At 36.8% G+C, this 22961-nt stretch overlaps 1 protein-coding gene across 1 annotated transcript in view; it reads right to left on the bottom strand.

The window, feature by feature from the left end:
- LOC123559948 (protein quiver-like) overlaps window positions 1-7717 on the bottom strand; it is a 33430-nt gene extending 25713 nt beyond the window's left edge. Inside the window, exon 1 of the mRNA XM_045352120.2 lies at window positions 6683-7717. Within this exon, the coding sequence (XP_045208055.2) occupies window positions 6683-6773 (91 nt within the window). The 5' untranslated portion in view covers window positions 6774-7717. The remainder of the gene's footprint in view (window positions 1-6682) is intronic.
- Between the last annotated feature and the right edge of the window lie 15244 nt (window positions 7718-22961).

Below are 22961 nucleotides of genomic sequence, written 5' to 3'. Positions count from 1 at the left end.
AACTTCTTGTTAAAATGTGAATTATAGTTATTAAAAAGAAGGTATTGCCTTTTCTAGATACTTTTTCAGTCTGTATAGAATGTCTATCACATGCACTTGTATCACAAAGCAATGGTCTACACAATAACTGACATATTCTTTCATTGATTTTGACATTTGCACATCACAACGTTTATAATGAAATCAGGATGGTGCTTGTGATAAAATCATAGAGAGGGGGAGGAATTATAACAAATATAACGACGGACTGCGTAATTTTCCAGTTGATATTTTAACTATCTTACAGTTGATATTGAAAACCTTTGTTTCTTTACAATAATTTTATTCCATATACACAACGCCTTCATACAAACGTACGATGTTATACATATATGGAATAGCTTAGTCAAAACTTTGCCCGGGTCCCAAGCCATGTTACATGACATCCGCTTCAGTTTCGACTTTGGTCAGCAAAATATAGACCTGTCAAACGATACAAACTAGTGACCGAAGTCCTGTTATAAAATAGATATATACAAATCGCCGGTCCATAGTTTGTGCCATTGACTGGTTTACAGTTCAACAACGGTTTAACGAGAATGAAACTTTAGAATTCATGTCTGATGTCCTATGATTTAATGTATCTACCAGCTTATAGTTAAAACTATGAGTCATCCTAATAGTTAAAACTATGAGTCATCATTCCTTCGGACTTTGAGCCTATAGTTCAGACTGTAATATTGATCGGCAAGCTAATTAAAAGTGTATGTATAAAACAAGTTTGATATTCTTCCCTGAGACAAATAGGAGATAGCTCGTATCACATAACTTTATGAGCGGTTAATAATTCTAAAACAAATCATTATAAAATAATTAAGATGCTTCGGTTGGTCTTATATTCAAACGATCCCGGCCTCTACCCGCCCCCACGCCCCCCACCTCCATGGTTTTGCCGTATGTCCTAAAGTGATGCAAGTTTTCAACAGACAATATAAATCAAACAGAATACACCCAAAGAATTGCAAAATCAGTAAACAACTGAAAGAGTCTGAACTGCTGTCCTAGTATGCGCTAATGACATAATCAAACTGGTTTGCATGAATGAAACGTGGTAAAGTCTAAAAACAATCAAAATACCATTCTTGCTAAATCCGGTTACGCTTGTCATTAGACTTCTGGGACAACGAGAAATGATCAGAAATGACGTCACAGCCTCATATTGTCAGGGGGATAATTATGATTGTCATACAAGCGTGAATGTCTAGTGGCAGAAATAAAGAAAGGTTAATTTCTTCTGACCTCATTTATAATAAAGATGTCCAGAAGGGAGTGCTATATCACCGTAGTGGGATGCAGGTTCTAATGACTGCAACAAATTTCCGTCAAATTTACCATTAAAGTAAAAAATGAGAAGATGGATTAACATATATTGGCAGTAGTTTTAAATGGATTGATAAATTATAAAGGTACACAGTATGCACACAATTCCTTCTTTGAAAATCTCGTACATTGTGGCTCATCGATATATTGCATCTATACACAGAAGGGAATATGCAAATTTCCAGGACGATCACGCTACTTGATCCGGATTCCTACAAAACCGTTGACAAGACAGAAGCCTAGCGTTGTCTGCAAGAGGAGAGTTTCGCCATTTTATTCTCATTTTTGTTGAAAGAAGAGATCAATATAGATCAAACGCCTAAATCATACTTACTTACTTACTGAACGCATTCTCTTAAACAGTTCTTACATTACTGCAGCAGTATATTAAATGTCTAAAATTTCAAGAAAGAAGATGCCCTAGGCAATCGTTTGAGCAAGAGAATAACTTTGTGAGAAACACACGCGATGTGGAGACGAGAAACCTATTTATTTTCGTTCAATGTTTTGAATTCATTATTTTTATCTCCCACGGAATTCACAATCCCTTGAACTTATAAGAACTAAAATTATGGATTGGATGCAGCTAAGCAATTAAAATAATTCTATCTTGCTACATCCAGTTATACGAGGAGTGTTCGATATGAATTGCTTATTGTCCTCTAGCTCGATATCCACGTGGGGCACGACAAAAACAAATACCTACCTGTATAGGGTTATTCAATACCTACACAACGGTGTATAAATGTACATGTTAGACTAAGTGTAAGACATAAAATTTGCCATTTGTATACACGCAATCATTGACCACTGTAGTAAAAATGGTTGGTAGAAGCGTCGACAAGAAAGATGAAATACGGGCTTACATCAAAGCTCGCTCAAAACTTGGTTGTTCTTTGAAGCAGCTGATGACTGAACTTTCTACTGCTTATGAACCTTCTTGTGTGTCCTATGACACAGTTCGACGGTGGAAAAAGAAACTTGAGTCTGGTGTAGAGTCCATCAAAAATGCACCGAAATCAGGTAGGCCAAAATCTGCATCTCGTAAAGAAATCGTTTCCAAAATAAAGGAAATCATTGAAGGAGATGCCAGATTTACAGTTCGTTATATTGCACGAAAGGTAGGCATATCACTATCAATTGTTCACCTTATTTTGAAGAAGCATTTGAAAGTCAGAAAGATTTCTGCTAGATAGGTGCCACATCTGTTGACTGATGAGCAAAAGAGGCAACGGGTTAAAGTGGCCAAAAAGCTGCTTCAAATGTTTCCAAAATATGACAAAAAGCAGTTTGCCAATGTCGTCACAGGTGATGAAACCTGGGTCCATTATTTTGAGCCCGTCAGAAAGGTTAGCAATAAGATCTGGGCCACTAAACACAGCAAACGCCCAAATAATTGCCAAACGTTCTTTGAGTGCAAAGAAGGTTTTGTATGCAATCTTCTTCTCTGGTGAAGGAGTCGCAATAAAAGTGCCGGTGAAAAAGGGCAAAAGCATCATCGGAAAGCACTACAAAGACGTAGTACTGAAGAAACTGAAAAACTATTATCAGAAACGACGCCCTGCCACTGGTTTTAAACATGTCCGTCTTCTACATGACAATGCCCCCGCTCATACCTCCGCAATACTTACGGCGTTTTTGAAGAAAGAAAAAGTAACTGTTTTGCCTCACCCCCCGTATTCCCCAGACCTTGCCCCATGTGATTTCTTTTTGTTTCCGAAATTGAAATCATTCCTTGCTGGGCGGAAATACCAGTCCCGACAGGCACTTGGATCTGCCATTCATCAGTACCTTATTACTGTGCCCAAATCAGCGTACCGTGACGCCTTCAAGAAGTGGATACATCGGCTGAAACTTTGCATTTCTAGCCACGGGGAGTACTTCGAGGGCATGAAATGAGCCCTTTTGGGCTAACTTGAAATTTGAAGTCTCCAGATAGAAATAAGCAATTCATTTCGAACATCCCTCGTAAGATAAATAATACTTCAACTTTCACAAGGTTTTTAATTAACAGTAAAAAAATAAAAAGATTCCATTTATAAAGACGTTATGAATATTTCCTATGGTCAGAAAATTACTACTTTCATGATTCCAGATGAAGTTACATTTAGAGCTATAAAGGGAGGTAATCATAAACCATAGGCTCAGTACAATTTTCTACTATGTTCACCAATATTCAGACATTTGGTAAACATATGTGCAAACAATTATCGAAAATAGGATTTAAGATGAAATAGACATATTTTATAATATTCATAAAAATGTGACAGCCATATTATAAGTAAAACATTATGAGCCTTTGATAAAACCATTTTTTCGATGTATATGTTTATTATTCTTCGGCGCTATTAAATGTCGGAGCATTGCAACATCCAAGTACATGTTTATTCATTTCAACAGGTACAAAAAGCATGAAAGCGTTAGTTTCTAAACTGTAACAATAGCAAAAGAATAACATGTTCAGAATAAAACATCGATTAAAAAAGTAGTGGTTCTGCACATTCATTTTATCAGCCTAGGGAAATACCTCAAACATTTATCCTTAATATTTTATAACACTGTTCTTTGGCATTTGAAAATATTCAAACGACCAGCTCCTGAGAATTCATAGCAGACTGATATAAAATTCATCAATATTTGCCTCTTCCTACATGTTGGTAAAATGGAGTTAGCCTTGTAATTCTCCTGTTTTCTGAATACATGTTGGTAAGAAAGCGCTGAACATTGTATATAATGTTACTATATGACTCCTTATATAAACTGCCGGTCCACAGATATTGACCGGTCTATTGTTCAATAACAAGTTTTGTTATTCAAAACTTGAAATATACGAAATTATTTTATGACATGTAATAACACATTTTATTGAATGGTTTGTCGGTCAACAGTCATAACTACTTACCGTCAAACCATTAAACAAGTGTATATTGTGATACTTTTACAAACTCAAAAGAGAAAGTCTGGCAGAGTGTAAACCTTTAACCTATCAATTCATTCTCATATAAACAAATGTTGACAAAAACACGCAATTTTTTTATTTTGTTTGAAAAGCGTTGCAATGGTTAAAAATGTGCTTTTTGCATTAAGGGGGAGTGTGTGTGTGTGTGTAGGGGGGGGGGGGGGGGCATGACCTTTTGACGTAACGTCAAGGGATTTGTACTATTAATAATGATGTTCGGCGGGGCGACGGTTCGGCGAGACACCATAACAACGTTTGTCGTTGTTGAACGAAATGGCACAAATTTGCCACCATAATTACAGAATATTTCTATTTTTATTCCTATGTTTAAGGATTATATTGTCATTACTTATAATACGGCTGCCATTCTTTTGTTTTGTCCATAAAGTACATTAATAATTTCTTGTTAAATACAAAATTTGATAATTTTATCAAAGGTCTAAGTACTTCACATAAGTAAGTAAGATTTTCCCTGACTGTACAAGTTCACTTGCTTTTATTGAAAGTATTGCTTTTCTAACCATTTGATGCTGCATATTCCCTAGAATATTTTGTTTATCTGTTTTAACGTGAAATTAAAAGCGAATGGAACTTTAAGAACCTACGGTGCCCCTAAAGTGACATGTTACACACATTTCTTCCAATTAGGTAATGTGAGACTTTTTTTTTATTTCGTTTAAACGAAATAATCACGAAATGATTTCGTTTGCATGAAATGATTATTTCGTTTAAACGAAATCATTTCTTTTAAACGAAATAAGTTATTTCGTTTAAACGAAATCATTTCGTTTAAACGAACGAAATAAAAAATAGTCTCACATTACCTAATTGGAAAAAAGTGTGTAACATGTCACTTTAGGGGCACCGTAAGAACCTATAGTGTTGTCTGTTAGAAACAAAATAATGATTGGTGCTGTACTTTTATTAGTGTTATTACAAATATATGTATGTGGATTTTGTGAGACAAATAAAGACTTGATAGATTTATAAAAACAAAAGCTAATGACACTGTACAAAAGGTCATTTTAAATTGTCAGTCTCAAAATGTATACATGTAGTTTAAAAATAAATTTTGTCGTTCATCTTTACCAGAAGTCCATGAAAAGTCACTGTAATTCTGTAAGTTTATTGTGTTTTCTTTCTGTCATGATTATTCAGAAAAGGTTGCATGTATACAGACAATTGTGAACTCTCTGGAATAACGAACATCAATTACTACGTGAGGTAGAAATAATTATGTTGAGATATGAGCACAAGCTCTGGTCTAAGAGAACAGATTATTGACATATGTATAGTAAGTACACATGTACTGGCATGATACCAAAACACTTACTTCCAACAATTAAAAGAAACAGATGGGTTCTCTTTTCCCATACTTATCCCGTATTTAAGAAAATATATCTAATTTATTACACATTTTAGTGAATCATAGAAATAATAAAAACAAAATATATGTGGTATTTTCAAAGTGAAAAATATCAAATGTATTTTCACTGAAAAGAAAGTATAAATTGAGTGGATGTCACGTGAAATAAATCGAAAATTTGTTTGTTTTACAGTAACGCAAGATCAAAATTTCTATCACTCGTGATCACCATATCTTACATTTTCACTCGTGCCGTGCCTATGCCACTCGTGAAAATACTGCATCTGGTGTTCTCTCGTGAAAGATATTTCAATCTTACACTGAACCAAACAAATATCCTCTATCTAATATACTATAACTTATTTCAATTGATCTCATGCCGCAGTTACAGTCTATATAAAGTGCGTCCTAGTTACCCAGTTGGCCATCTGCCAAAGTCATTTATTAATTTGTTGTCACACAGATTTATATTTTTGATGAAACTGCTGGGATCACACATACAGTTTCAAGAAAATAATTTTACAGGTGGATGTATAACAGTTAATTGTTTCTGGCGACAGCCGTTTGGATTGTTTAGCATGTATGAAAAAATCCATGTAATCGTTGTAATAGAAACATTATAAATTCAAGATGTTTTATTGTTTTGGTATATACGGGACGTTATTTTTTCTCAACATTTAATGCTACATTATCAATCGTTTGAGTAAGATAAAAAGATCTGAATCTAGTAAGATCTGGTCGTAGACAGTTTTTTTTACATTAACTGTTTTGTGGTAACTTTGAATGCATTGTTTTTATTTGGCATAACAAAGAAAATATGCAAAATGATTAACTTGTAACAAATCAAGCAGTCAGTGATAGTTAAGCACTAAACAAAAAATAAAGCTCAATGATATGACGATAAGGGTGCTGATTACAGACAGCTCCTCCACCCGCCCCCAGTGTTTGATTAACCTGAATTAACCTATCAAAATAATATCTAAAATATGATAACAAACCTGAGTAATCATCCACTTGGCCCCTAACACAGTCCATAGTTACCAAGATCACCATGGTAACCGTTGCTATGGTCACAACTTTGTATTCCATGACTTTTGAATAAAATACATCACATTTCTCACTTTTTCCTGCTCATATTTGTTTTCGTTTAATCCTGAAAAAAAGACACAGTAGCGTGAAGATGAACGCTCGATTGTCAAGCGTAATTGTTTCGTCTGCGAGGTAAAGGCGCGTGCATGTCAATGAAGTCTAGATCAAAGAAGAGTTAATTGTTCTTCTTTATCAGCATTAATTATGTAAACATCATTATCCGAAACAGCTTCTCTTATAATGCTTTCGATATCACTCTCCAGGTAAACAGATCCAGACTCCGCGTGAAAATTGCCTATGAATACGCGCACATTCCATGTTATGCGCGTCGGAAAAAATAATACCGTTTTTTTCTGTAACTTTTTAAAAGGTTAGATAGAACAACACTCTTACAAAGTATACATACATGTCAAAATCTATAGATCATTAAATGTATCGCTAATATATATAGAAATTATCCATTACTGTGTGTCTATATACTGTAGCGTTCTCATCATGAAATAAAACCAATTTGCGGTTGATACACGCTTATAATGCTACAAAAATAACCTGAGATAGCTTCCATTAGAACAGTGCCAACATTTAATGATCTAGTCACTGATTGATCTAGCTATGTCTGAATATTATGTAAGGCGGTTTATTCCCCTATCTGCAAATCCACATATCATTGCACAGCATTGTCGTATCGATTCTGAAACTTTGAGAAAAGCCAAGCTTGCATGAATGTTTCTCAGGAAGCCGATTTTGAGCCTTCCCAAATACGGAATCTCTCTATTCAATGTCACGCTACCAAAATAGAAAATTCTTATGTCAATGCAAGATTCTATGCTCTGTAGGAAATTGGTCCATATTCTGGCGTATTTATGCTTAATTGTGGCTGGTAAAGTAGCTGATCAATTGGCATATTTCTATCATTGTATTTGATCTTAGCACGATAGAATACTATTCTATGATAAAGGTGCAGATCCTGTAAGATAAACACCATGTCACTAATTATTGCTACTCAGCGAATATGTATAAACAACTCTCATCTAACAGATGTTGTCTGTATATTCAAAAATAATCTATTGTCTGTTTTTCTTTGGGGTAACGGCAACAGCAGTATATATGGCGACTAAACTGCGCATGTTGATGGCAAAGTTAAAAACCATAAGATTTTCACAATTTTGTTTCTATTCTGATAGAATATATTTTTCATTTTTTAATACCTCGTATGTCACCATATTTTAAAATAATTCATGATACCAGAACATAACATGATTTTTAAATGTTTAAGTTAAAAATAATGACGGTAAACTGATACTTTACGGTATTTAGTTTACAATAAAAAAGGAACTTAAATCATACATGTATGATATGAATGCAAAACGATTCATATGAATATAAAAAGGAAATACCTAAATATATCAATTAATATTGATCTTGATTTATTTGTTGATCAATATGAATGATATCAATTACAAACAGAAAAAAAATACTATAGAAAAATGCGACATCAGCAAACATGTATTTCCGCAATACTTGCGAGTTTATCGAACAAACTGCATGGATTTCGCGTCGATTCCAGATACGCAGAAACTGTGAGTTACAGAAATGTCTCACAAGACTGCAGAATGAAAGTCACTTTGTTAGAGAATATAATATTATTGCTCAAAACCTAGCCATCTTTTTGTTTGTTTCTCTCATCGATTTGATTTCGACAGTGGAATTAAGCCAAGAAACAAAATGACACTTTAGCGTGCGTGTGCCTTCAGAGTAGAACTGTTTGTATAATGTAGAGCTTCAGGAAGGAAAATCAATGAGAGTATACTAGATTGGCACAATACTATCACTGTATGGACGAAAAACAAGTGAAGACTGACCAAATATTGACAGAGATTTTTCTGTTTATACAATGACCTATCGCCAGAAGCCATCAATATTTACTTTCTCGTTTTAATTCTCAAAACTGTGAAGTTCAATATTTATTCTACATATTTCATAAAATGTCGTCTGCTTCTGACACACATGTAGAAGACTTTTTAGCTAGATTACCTAAATTAATCACGTGATTGTTATTGTTGTCGGCTCTGCAACATCAACTGTTAAAATACCTAAATTAATCACGTGATTGTTATTGTTGTCGGCTCTGCAACATCAACTGTTAAAATACTGTTTAATACATTATTTATCAAGAGTAAAGTACAATAAGAAATGAGAATAAAGTCGTGGATTTATAATGTTTAAAAACTTACCTCGACCGATCATATATCCTCTTTAATAACGCAGGCACGGTTAATATTCAAAGCAGTGTTTCACGCGGTATATGGTTTTAACAATAAAATGTAATCGTATTATAGTATTGTACATTAGCAGGTTCGGATAATGTATAGCCAAATCTTTGATCAAAAATAGATTTAAATCAAAACATGTCAATAAAATCCTAATGTTCTGGGTCAGATGCTACCTATAAATATCTATAAAGATCAGTTTAACAGGTTATACAAGTTTTTTAAAAGCTTTTATTTACATATTTGTAGAGATAAAAAGTCACATGTATGGTAATGATATATTAATTTATCAGTTCACTGCTTTATTTGCTTTAAAATCACGTTTTGCTACTGCAAAAACATTGGTAAAAATTTCCCGTCATTCATTGTATAGTGAGTGAGAGGACTCCCAGTAGATGGACTCGATGCATACAGTACCGGGCTATCCTGATCACGTGATCGGTACACTGAAATGCGCCGACTATTTGGCATGCACCGTATGTGTACCGAATTCATGCGCGCGCAACAAGCCCGACTGAAACGAGTACAAATCGGGCGAAAGTAGTGTACCGGGCGAATACGGGGTACACAATCGAACCTTGAGCTACCTTAGCGGACAATATGTATTACCGCCTTGATAACCTAGTGTTAGAGCGTCTGCTTTGAGTGCGGGAGATCTTGGGCTCGATCTCAGGGCGCGTCATACCAAAGACGTGAAAAATGGTACCAGTAGTTCCCTTGCTTGGCGCTCAGTATTTAAAGACAAAGAAAATCTCCTATATAAGTGACCCCCCCCCCCCCCCCCCAAATACCAGACTTTTTAATCCCCAATATACAAGATCCTGTCTGGTCCAGTCTGATAAGGGTCCATAAAACCCCTGTAGACTTGACATGTAGCCTAATTATTGTCAGAGAATCATAAATGGGCCAATATATTTCTGTATTCATTATCACGGGGCTGATTACCAATAAACAAGGGGTATTATTTTTTGGAAAGTCAGTCAACCTGATAAATGTATCAGTAAGTGAGACAGGAAACTGCGTATTTTATTAACAAACTTTTATTTAATAAATATGTGATATGTTTAAAAATTATATATACTTTTTGCATTTTTCATTAAAAGGAAAATATTCGTTGGTCAATCATAATAATAAAATAATAAGAAATTTATTTAAGACTATATTACAAATTTCACAACGTTTTTGGAAGAAATGCAAGTTTTTTTTTTTTTCAAGTTCTATCAGATAGTCCGGAGATGATTTACTTTTTACTCAGCTAAATTTTTATTTTGCTGCTTTCAGAATATTGATTAGAGTATTTTTACTGAAAGTCCAACGTGCATTTCATTTTTTTAAAATTAGCATGAAAAAGGCACACTTTATGCAACTTATTGAAACTGAAAATTCAGTTTAGATGAAACACAACAATTTGACTCTATCCTGTCATATTATACTTCAGTAATAGTGATTGCACGTATATGACAAAATCCAATTTCCCATTCTTTTTGCAAGTATTGTATATAAATAGCCGTGCCATGGGAAAACCAACATAGTGGGTTTGCGACCAGCATGGATCCAGACCAGTCTGCACATCCGCGCAGTCTGGTCAGGATCCATGCTGTTCGCTAACGGTTTCTCTAATTGCTATAGGCTTTGAAAGCGAACAGCATGGATCCTGACCAGACTGCGCCATACTGGTCGCGAAGCCGCTATGTTAGTTTTCTCATGGCACGGCTCAAATACAGTTGAAACTCCAAGGGATCGAGTGTTTTACTTCGAGATAACCGAAATTCGACTTAAACTGATATTTTGTGCACGTGCTTTCGGGACGGGACTTAAAGTGTCTCCAAGAAACCGTCAAATATATACAATGTAAAGGTAAGATCACTTTTACCAGTATCACCTTTTTTCATTATGATAATATGGCGGATATTATTAGTCAATATGAAATAATATTGAGTTTTCACTATACCTGTGGTTACTTGAACTACGACTTTTATTTCCGACTGAATTTGAAATGACACGTATGTAATCGCGAGTGTGTGTGACAATTACTTGAACTATTTTTTCTTTTATTTCTATTTTCAGATGGTTTTTCACTGTGAAAGGTGTATTGGCATACTGGAGTTTAATTGCAATGAATATTTCGTAGCATTGCAATATCGGGGACAAGAACATGCAAGCAGCAAATAAATTGAAAGACCGTTCTATTGCCTTAGATGTAAATGCATCCACCAATTGAAGAGAGCAATTTGTATCATTTGCGGAGAAAAGACTGTCTATGAGTATTAAGAAAGTTTCTCTGTCATGGACTTTGACGGACAAAATCATAACTGTACATCAAATTGTACTGATGCAATGATGTCTATCTGCATCAATTTGTATCAGTGACGGGCCACGTTGTGTACTGTATAGCGAAATCGATTATTTAAAAAAAAGTCATTTGTTTACATAATGTTTCAATTCATCTCAGAAACCAGTGTCAAATTAGCCAAGAGAAAGAGCGTGGGTAGGTAGCTGCAGTCGAAGATGGAGGGAGCATGCACCAGACAGAAAAGCCAAAATTACCTTTGTGGCGCTTTTGGCCAGGAAAATATTCCTCCGCTTCCACCCCAGCTTGCTACGTCTAAGGCACAGACAGCCACACGGTGAGTGCATTTACACTGAATTCAAATGATATGCCTCAGAATGAGGAACGATCAGTTTTCGAATAGCGTAATCACCAGGTATCGGTTCTTTTGATTACACTAAATGATCGTTTCAGTGCTCATATTCATATGCAAATGAAAAACACAATTTTGGCTGGAAAGAATGTGATTTTTTCCTTTCTAACAAAATCCGCATATGATCCTAACAGTATCTGTTATTGTTCACAGGTAGATTTTTCCACTGAAGGTTTCCTTGAAATAAGACAAAAGTATTCATCTGAAAAGCTCCAGTCAGTTCAACTGCGGACAGAGGCTTTTCTTTTATTTGGCATTTTAGTTCATGTAGTAAAACTTCCTATAGTTAGTGCTACAGTTAACACAATGCCGGCTATCTCAAAGCGGCAAACACTGTCAAGGCTATGTGGATTTAAGAAAGGTGTCAGTAAGGTGCACAAAGGTAAGCAACGCACTTATGTCAAGCATAACACTGATAAAAGGGCTAACATGGATATACTCCCTGACCTTTTGACTAACAGACTGAACCGTCCCCTTGAACTGAACCACATGTTTAATTCTGAAATAAAAATGCACTGTATAGGTAATTATTCGTATTCTGGTGACTTAACAAGGGGCTAGAGAGCGCGGACGGAAGACCGTCCATGAACAGGCTCAATCAAACCGGGTCTGCAACATCTGGGCGGCCTGTGGTTTTCCACTTTTTCCATTTTAATCATAGATGCTCCTGTTTCATGTAAATGGGGAATCTGTTGGTATAAACGCTTGAAATATGTAAAATGCAATTACAATAGCCAGTTTTACCAACTGGTTGAGCATGCAGATTCCAATGTAAGAGGTAGAAAGTCTGCAAAAGCTAATGTAGGTCTACAGTTAGGAAACATGACTACCCGGCGTTGTGCAAATTCTTGCAAATACAAAATGACTCCACCGGATAAATATTCTGTGCGTCTTCAGTTTTATAGTGATGGAAAGGCTATTGTTGAGTTGAATAAACAAAATATGCAGAGTTAAGGCAAAAAATAAAGGCTGAAAATAAAGCATGTTGCAACAAAAACCCAGAAATGACTAATGTTGAGGGAGATTCTTGCTACAACAATTCAGTTTACTGCTTATAGTACCCCTTTCCAAGCTGGCACAATTGTCACTACCACTATGTGTGAAAATAACACTAGAAACAAGCAAATAATTGGTGCTTTTGTGGGGATGAAAATCTGCAAAATTGCCTCAGAAATAAACGCGAAACTGTAGTCTGTCCTGTACAGTATCATTAGCCAAGTCAGATTCCATTGGCAATGAATCACGCTGAAAAATTCTGGTGACTACTGAAATAAATCATGTATCAGTATTGCCTATTTCATTGGTGATGGGGGCTCTAAGAGGCGTAGTGGGGTTGACAATGACCAGTCTAAACCTGTTACACGTTTAAAAGACATACGACACCTTAGCAATTCAATGCGCCGTCAAATAAATAAGGCAGCAAGAATATGTTTAGCGATCCGCACACAGTTAACGTCACTATCTATAAGGTCTAGGTTTGTAAGTGAGCTTACAAAAGCCCAATCTTTATACCAGGGAAACACTGAGGCAGTTAAAGGGGCTATGCATAATGTTATATTGGCAATTATTCTCTGCTTCAAAGGACAGTACCATTAACAGTTAAAAGGGGTACTTACCAAAAAGATACCGACTGAATGAGGAACAGTGAAGACCATAATCAGACTGCACGGATGTGCAGGCTGATCTTGGTCTGCACTGGCCGCAAGGACAGAATCACTTGCCACCAGCAGTCTAAGGGTTAAACAAACAAAGAATTACTTGCCAGCACATCTGAAACTGAAAATGACCAAATCTGATGAGGCAACCAAAGTACAGACTTCAACTTAAAATTGCGAAGCTGTCAATCGCGCATATACCTTTATGCGTGCCGAAGTCTGTCACGTCTTTTAGGAACTATTTGGGTCGCATACAAATTCTGAAAATGAATCATGGATATACTAACTCCAGTCTCTTTAAGTCAGTGTTAAGGTGTACGTTTACCAAAGGGTACATCAGTCATTAAACAAGAGGGCAAAGATGGCCCAAATGAGTAACACACCATAGCAGTAGAAACATCTTTGACCTAGTGACTTCATGGAGACAAATATTCTGACCAATTTTCATTAAGATTGGACCAAAAATTTGTCCTGTTGAGTGTAAACAAGCATTTCCTTTGATTAGACCTAGTGACCAGTTTTTGACCCCACATGACCCAGCTTCGTACTTGTCAAAGATTTCATAAAAACAAACATTTTGACAAAGTTTCGGGAAGATTGGAGCATAAAATTGGCTTCTAGAGTGTATACAATTTTTTCCTTTAATTTGAGCTAGTTTTTGACCCCACGTGTCCCAGATTCAAAATCATTCAAGATTTTGATAACAAATATTCTGACTAAGTTTTGTGAAGACAGAATAAAAATGTGGCCCCTTGAGTGTAAACAAGCTTATTCTTTGATTTGATCTGGTGACCTAGATTTTTATCCCACGTAACCCAGATAAAAATTCTTTCGAGATTTCATGCAGACAAACATTATGACAAAGTTTTATGCATATCAACTAAAAAATGCAACCCCTATTGCATACACAAGGGTTCTCTTTGATTTGAACAGCTGACCTGATTTTGATCCCGGATGACACAGATTCAAAATTTGGCTTAAGATTATCAAGATAAAGATTTTGACCAAGTTTCATGAAGATAGGTTTATAAACGTGGCCTCTAGAATGCTATCAAGCTTTTCCTTTGGTTTGACCGGATGACCTAGTTTTTGACCTCACATTAACCAGATTCAAACCTGACCTAGATAAGCATTCTGTTTTATTCTCATGAATTTCAAACTTAAAACTGTGAACTCTAGAATGTTAACAAGATTTTCCTTTGAACTAGCCTAGTGACATAGTTTTTAAACCTAAAGGTCATCAAAACAAATATTCTGACCAAGTTTGATAAAGATTGAGTCACAACTGTGGCTCTAGAGTGTTCACAAGTTTTTCCTTTGATTTGACCGGGTGACCTAGTTTGTAATCCAACATAAACCAGATTCAAACATAAGCTGGAGATCATCAAGACAAACATTCTGACCAAGTTTCATAAAAGTTGAGTCACAACTGTGGCCTCTAGAGTGTTCACAAGCTTTTCTTTTGATCTGGCCTACTGACCTAGTTTTTGACCCCACATGACCCAGTTTTAAACCTGATCTAGAACCACCAAGACAAACATTCTGACTAAGTTTCATAAAGATTGAGTCACAACTGTGACCTCTAGTGTGTTCACAAGGCAAATGTTGACGGACGACGGACAACGACCGGTCACAATAGCTCACATTGTGGGCTAAAAAAAAGAGTGAAAAACCACAGGTCGCCCAACAACAAAAATGTTGCAGGCTTGGTTTAATTGACGGTAATGAAAATGCAAGCTACCGTCTACGCCCTCTAGAACTCAACATTTACACATGTTTGTACCAGAATACAATTTACAGACATCCGCAGATATAATCATACGGCGGTGCATATGGAACCTTCCATGAAAAGCTGCGTATGGTCCCCAGATAAAATGACTTTGCCCTGAACGAGAAACCATGGGCAGAACTAAACAAACTGAAATTTAAAGAGGGAATGTGTGGTTATGCTTGCCCTCAGATTGAAATCTAAACAATGCCAGAAAAAAATTAACGCCTCTCGCTACGCATATCGTATGCGAAGGTATAAGGTTCATGCAGAGGTCCACTACTCTAAAGGGCTTACAGATCCTACCCCTCTCTTCGAAAATTCCCGAACTTGCCGATCATAATTATGTATTTTTATTAACCCAGTCACCTTCCTAGGTACCGGACAATATCTCGGTCAATGTTCTACAACTAGTGCTGTGTGTCTGTAAATACTTTATTGTATTATGATCAATGCAATATATGGAAATTTCATTTCTTTTTCCATGTAACATAGATAATCTTATGGTGTACACTATGGAACACAATCAGGGCAAAAATGGTACTAGTAGCTTCCTCGCTTGGCGCTCAGCATTAAGAGGATAGTGCTAGGACTGGTCAGCCCGGTGTCAGTATAATGTGACTTGGTGGTGTATCATGTCATGTGTCTACGGCGTAATATTCCAGTGAAGCAGCACTTTGAAGTTGGGCATTGTGCTCACTGCTACAAGTAGACACCGTCATTTATATGACTGAAAAATTGTTGAAAAAGACGTTAAACCCTAACACACGCGCGCACACACACAAAACTGTATTGTGTTTTCGTACATCCGATCTTGCGATTTACATTGATGCATTTGTGATTCGCATGTTCACACGCTTCCTTCTGAAATACCATTTTTCGTTGTTACATGACCGTTTGTGCACCTTATGTTTGCATGCTTCTTTCTAACATTCATACATGTTTTATTCTGAGAAAAGAAATGTTGCATTTTAAAATTGCTGTCTTATGTATTTGTTGTTGCATTTAACGAACGGTTTAATATGATTGCTGTAATGCTCTATTCTACCGTGGTATAACATGAAATGCATTGCTTGGTTAATTTTTATTCTCGCAATGTAGTATTTGAATATACTTTGGACCAAATTCCTTTTTGATAATACATTTATCCGATCTCATCTGACGCAATTTTAACAAGAGCTCGTTTGTTTGTTTGATTTTGTTTTGGGTTTAACGCCGTTTTTCAACAGTATTTCAGTCATGTAACGGCGGGCAGTAACCTAACCAGTGTTCCTGGATTCTGTACCAGTACAAACCTGTTCTCCGCAAGCAACTGCCAACTTCCCCACATGAATTAGAGCTAGAGGACGAATGATTGCTGACACAATGTCTTTTATCAAATCGTCACAGAGAACATAAGCCCCGCCCGGGGATCGAACTCACGACCCCGCGATCCGTACACCAACGCTCTCCCTACTGAGCTAAGCGGGCGGGGAACAAGAGCTCGTAGAACACGAAATGCACCCCTTGATTCAGTAATTGCACAAGGAACAGACATTATTTGGTCAATGTACACAAGTTCTATTATTCTGGATCAATTTGATCTTGACCTTTGACCTACTGACCTCAAAATCAGTAGGGGTCATCTGCTGATTATAATCAACCTCCATATTAAATTTCGTGATCCTAAGCCCAAATGTTCTCAAGTTATTGTCCTGAAACGGTTTAACTGTTCGGGGTAACTTTGACCTTGACCTTTGACTTACTGACTTCAGAATCAATAGGGGGCATCTGCTGTTCCTCCCTATCAAGTTTCGTAAACTTAGGCCCATGCATTCTCAAGTTACCATCCGGAAACGGTTTAACTGTTCCGAGTAACTTTGACCTTTGACCTACTGACTGGTCATGACCAACCGCCCTATCAACTTTCATGATCCTAGACCAAAGAGTTCTTGAGTTTCTTGAGTTATCATCCGGAAACCGTTTAACTATTCCGGGTCGCTGTGACCTTGATCTTTGACCTAATGACCTCAAAATCAATAGGGGTCATCTTCTGGTCATGACCAACCTTCCTATCAAGTTCCATGATCCTAGGAGCAAGCGTTCTTGAGTTATCATCCGGAAACCGTTCAACTGTTCTAGGTCACTGTGACCAATCAATAGGGTTAATCTACTGGTCATGATCAACCTCCCTATCAACTTGCATGATCCTTACCCCAAGTGTTCTTAAGTTATCATCTGGAAACTGTTTAACTGTTCCAGATCACTGTGACCTTGACCTTTGACAAACTGACCTCAAAATAATAGGGGTCAAATGCTGGTCATGACCAACCTCCCTATCAACTTTCATGATCCTAGACTCAAGCGTTCTCGAGTTATCATCCGGAAACCAATCGGTCTACATACCGAGAGACCAACCGGCATCTGCAAAACAATATACCCCCCTCTTTCTTGGAAGAGGAGTGTGGGGGCGGGGGAGGGCATAATAAACACGTTTCATAAAAAGATGACAACGATATCAGCACAACTGAACAATGCATGTCATCAAGCCGGACAAAGAACGTAAACATGCAACGTGTAAGTGGCAAGTTAATTATTGTACCAGAGGGCACATTTTTTTAACCTTCGGTTTTTGCCGGCAGCGTACGTAATAAACCGTCCGTAAAATTCGAATATGCGACCACCATATTTCCTGTCGTTCGTACGCCATATTTATACCCATACTGATACGTATCCATATTAATAGGCAAGACTGTACTGGTTTGAGTCGTAAATTCGGATAGGTCGTAAATATTCGGCCACCCACTTCAAAGCTTTTTTGGAGCAAGATGCTTGAGAACGCAAGTGCTTTTTTTTACAACAAAGTCGGCAAAAAACAACAAGGTGAGGTGAGTAGAAAAACAGTTATCCTTACCTAAAGTCGTGTACTCTAAAAACAGCAAAAATTTTGTCTCGCGGGTCGCGTGACATCATCGCACGCTCAATTATGCGGAGGCCCGGCAAGGGGATTTTGATTTTTATTGTGTCAGAATAGAAGTGTGAAATCTAAATAAAAAGTCATTGAATATTTAATTCTGTTCATTCTTTTTTCGAAATGAATATTATTTGACAATAATTTCATTCAAATCTGCGCGACATGACTTAATGACAGTCCTTAACGCCGTGCAGGTGCTGACGCTCATCTGATTTTTTTGTATAATAGAAATATTGTCCTACCCATGATTTTCTAAGTCTAAAAAGGGCCATCATTCTTGCAAAAAGCAGGTCAGAATTATGTTTCTTGACGTACAGCATCCGCTTATGATGGTGAAAAACTGTTGCAAGTTTTAAAGCAATAGCTTTGATTGTTTATGAGAAAATCTGACTTAAACATAATACTCAATCAAGACAACTGATTTTCTTAGTCCAAAAGGGGCAATTATTATTGCAAAATGCAGGATGGAGTTTTGTTTCTTGATATACAGGGTCAGCTTATGATGGTGAACAAGTGTTGCAAGTTTCAAAGCAATAGCTTTGATAGTTTAAGAGAAAAAGTTGACCTAAACATAAAACTTGACAAAGAAATCTGATATTTCTAAGTCCAAAAGGGGCCATAAATCTTGCAAAAAGCAGGACGGAGTTATGTTTCTTGCTCTTCAGGGTCAGCTTATGATGGTGAACAAGTGTTGCAAGTTTTAAAGCAATAGCTTTGATAGTTTGGGAGAAAAGCGGACCTAAACATAAAACTTAACCGGGCAACGCCGACGCCGAGTCCGATCAAGTGATGACAATAACTCATCATTTTTCCCCCAAAAAATCAGATGAGCTAAAAACGTCTAAGTAACTTAACGTCGTTCTACTAGCACAGATATACTACTAGCACGGATCTATGCAACACTCAATACGGGCCTCGATCTATAAATAACTCTACGTATGGCTATAAATAGACACGTGAGCAGATAAACATCAAATTAATTTTAGAACTTATGCAAAGGCTTTTGTTTACATATTCTCTTTCCTTCTTGGTGCATATGCGTAATAAACAGTGACGTAAAATTTAAACTACGTCATGCTGGTGTGAGAAGGATGTCAGGCACTTTTTAAATCTCTGTTGGCAAATATTTCCCACGAGGTGCGCTATTGAAAATTGATTGCATTTTGTTGAAAAAGAACGATTTTGGCTGTAGCATCGATTTATTTCCAATAGAGAAAAGTGGAAACTTCACTACTGTTGTCTTAAAACCGTTTACTATACTACTGTTGTCTTCAAACCGTTGTGCCCGGTAACATTTACGACTTTCATAAAACAAATGCATTGACTAAGTGTGGAAAGGAACTGTAGAGATCACTTAATTCTTTTTTGAAAGATTTCTTCATATTTTTTTCACGTCGTTAAGTGAAAGTCTTAGATCGTATTGCAGTATGTGTCAACAGGCATGTAATTCATTATTTTACTGTCGGAAATATATACTGGTGTTATGTTATGTGGCAAATATAAGCCGGTTTAAGCTCCCCAGATGCATTTTTGCCACTTACAAGGCATAGCCATATGCTGTCGTTTCGTCATTGTCTTAGTTTTACTTTGTGAATGTTTTATATGTGTATCTTAATCATGTACACATCCACACAAACTATTGTACGGCTGCGGTTACAGAAGCTGCGTTCTTGAAACGTGGCGTTTGCTACTGGATCTTTCCTTTTGTGTGTTTGTGGCTAGTCAGTTGCTTCTTTTCACGCCATTCCAAACTTGCTGACCAACAGTAATTCTGAAATGTTTACGACAACTTTGAATGTTGAATGAAATCTTTCAGAAACTCACAATGCATCATATCTTATTTACAATGCCAAATATTGTATTACATTGAAGTATTGTTAGTATTATATCTCACAACAATATAGAGTATCTTCATAGGAAATGAAACGAAGAAGTTGGAAAGAACACTTAATTAGTGGTATCAATATCTGGATACTCCTTGATTTCCCAGAAAACATCTCCCTCTCTATTTGTCCAGACAGAGTGAATGGAAAGTGTTTTTTCATCTTTTCTATACTGATTTGTAAATAATGTTTCTAGACTATATTTGTAGTATTCATAGACAAACATTCAATTCACTTTATTTGCCGAGACATTCTTTAATCTCTAGTGTATCAACAAATTGTTTATGCTTGTATTGTTTCTAAGGGTTCTACATTGATTTGTTCATTGAAAAAAAAACACTGGTTTTAAGGCGGTTTTGCATTAATGTCCAATAGATTTTTCCTGCATACTAGTAATACGCTTTGCTAGAAGCGAATAAAAATATTAAAGGAACGTGAAAAAGCAGATATGAACTGTTGGGTCTATTGTATTCTTTGAATGCAGTTCCTCTGTTATGTTTTTAATGTTTCTTACAACATTCATTTTTTGAAATGTCTTCGGATATAAGGTGAACGCAGATCTACTGATCGTAGGGCCGTGAGTTCTATCCTCGGGCGAGATGTATGTTCACCTTGACGATTGGTTAAGACATTGAAAGTTGGCATTTACTTACGGAGAACAGACTAGTACTAGTACAGAATTCAGGAAAAATGGTTAGGTTGACTGTCCGCCGTAACTTAACTGAAATACTGTTGAAAAGCGGCTCGAGAATATTCTAATGTCAAGCGTACATGACATTGTAAAATGATTCTGGGAAAAGTATGTCTTATATGTAAATAAGTGTTTGTGAGAACTTTGTAAGACTTGCTTATTTTTTGATAGCTGACATTTTACTTTGAGACTTTTCTTGTACATTAAGAGTAAGAATACATGACATTGTACATTGATTCTGGGGAAGTATACTGTTGTTTTTAAATAAATAAATTCATGTAGACAGTTGTTATTTGTAAGGATTTCTTCCGCTTCTGATGTGTCTTGACCGACAGTTGAGCAAGGTATACCGATCTCCGAAACATATAAAGAGGCAAAGGCATTTTGCGGGCAAGACTATCGCCATTGCTGGTTGTGCATTGACCGGTCATTGAAAATGTGCGTTTTACTGTGTTGCTGTCTCCATAACTGTCAATGAAGTCTAAATTCAGTCGAAACTGCTATTTTGTATCTTCACATGTATTTGTTTTTGGGTTTTACGCCCGTCTTCAACAATTTTTCAGCCATATACAACCTAATCATAACGCTTACAGGTCGCTGAACATGATAAAATGAAAATGCTGCAGGCTCGGTTCATAGACGGTAGTCGAAATGCACGCCTACGTCCACACGCTCTAGTCTCAGGTTGAGCAGAACTTCCACTTTTCTCTATTTTAACATTTACACATGTTAAAAGTACCAAAAACAATGTAAAGGCATCCGCAGATGTGTTCATACGGCGGTGCACATAGAACTTTCAACGATACACGTGTGCAATTACATGAAAAACGGCGTATTTACACATGTTAAAAGTACCAAAAACAATTTAAAAACAAAGAAAAATATCAAACAGGGAGTGCCACGCACCAAAAGCGCAGCCTCCTCAAAACGAACCCCCCAGCACGCAAACGCGTGCACCACACACACACTCAAAGCTTACACATCAGGAAGGCATCCGCAGATGTGTTCATACGGCGGTGCACATAGAACCTTCAATGATAGTTAAAATAAGAGCTCGTAGAACAAGAAATGGCCCCTTGATGCATTCAGACATGCTGACCTCAAAATCAATAGAGGTCATCTGCTGGTCATGATCAACCTCCCTATCAAGTTTTGTGATCCTAGGCCCTAACGTTCTTCTGTGTTGATTCGCCGTAAAACCCAGCTAACTCACTCAAACGTTCTTGAGTTATCATCCGGAAACCGTTAAACTGTTGCGGGTCACTGTGACCTTAACCTTTGACATACTGACCTCAAAATCAATAGGGATCATCTGCTGGTCATGACCAACCTCCCTATCAACTTCCATGGTCCTAGACCCAAGCGTTCTTGAGTTACGATCCGGAAACCGTTTAATTGTTCCGAGTCACTGTGACCTTGACCTTTGACCTACTCACCTTAAAATCAAAAGGGGTCATCTGCTGGTCATGACCAACCTCCCTATCAACTTTCATGATCCTAGACACAATGTGGTTATCATCCGGAAACCGATTGGTTTACATACCGACTGACTGACCGACCTACAGACATCTGCAAAACAATATAACCCGGGGCAGAATAATGAGTTTGCTCTAAACGAGAAAACAATGAACCGAACTAAACAAACTGGAATTTAAAAAAGGGGATCATAGGTTACGGAGCCTGCATATCACAGACGTTACCAAAAGACAAAATTAAAAAGCAGGCATCGGGGAGATTATACAATATTCTATAATTCTAAAATAAAGCTATGAAAGCGGGAGTATTGGAACCACCCAAGCCGAAAGGTTTTGCCAGTTCTCAAAGTTTTATGAGTAATCGTTTGACGATTATTGCTCACCAATGCCAGTAATAAACATTGCTGAATTACTTAAAGGTGGTCACTCAGATTTTGGTCAACTAATGGATTTGTTCAAAACTTTAATAACAAATTATTTACACTTATTTTTGTTCATTGAGTTATTTATACATGTTAGATTTTCAGTGGAAGTATTTTAAAACAAGAGCGCCCTGAAGGCCCTGTATCGCTCACCTGACCTTTGATTTGATCTGGTGACCTAGTTTTTCACCTAACCTGACCCAGATTAGAACTTGACCTTAAGATCATTAAGATTAACATTCTGACCAAGTTTCATTAAGATATACTCATAAATGTGGCCTCTAGAGTGTTAACTACTTTCCCTTTGATTTGACATGGTGACCTAGTTTTTGATCCCACATGATCCAGATTCAAACTTGACCTAAAGAT

The sequence above is a fragment of the Mercenaria mercenaria genome, chromosome 10 (assembly GCF_021730395.1).
Source record: "Mercenaria mercenaria strain notata chromosome 10, MADL_Memer_1, whole genome shotgun sequence".
Lineage (NCBI taxonomy): Eukaryota > Metazoa > Mollusca > Bivalvia > Venerida > Veneridae > Mercenaria > Mercenaria mercenaria.
Note: the sequence above shows the minus strand (reverse complement) of the source record. Positions and strands in the feature narration are given on the sequence as shown.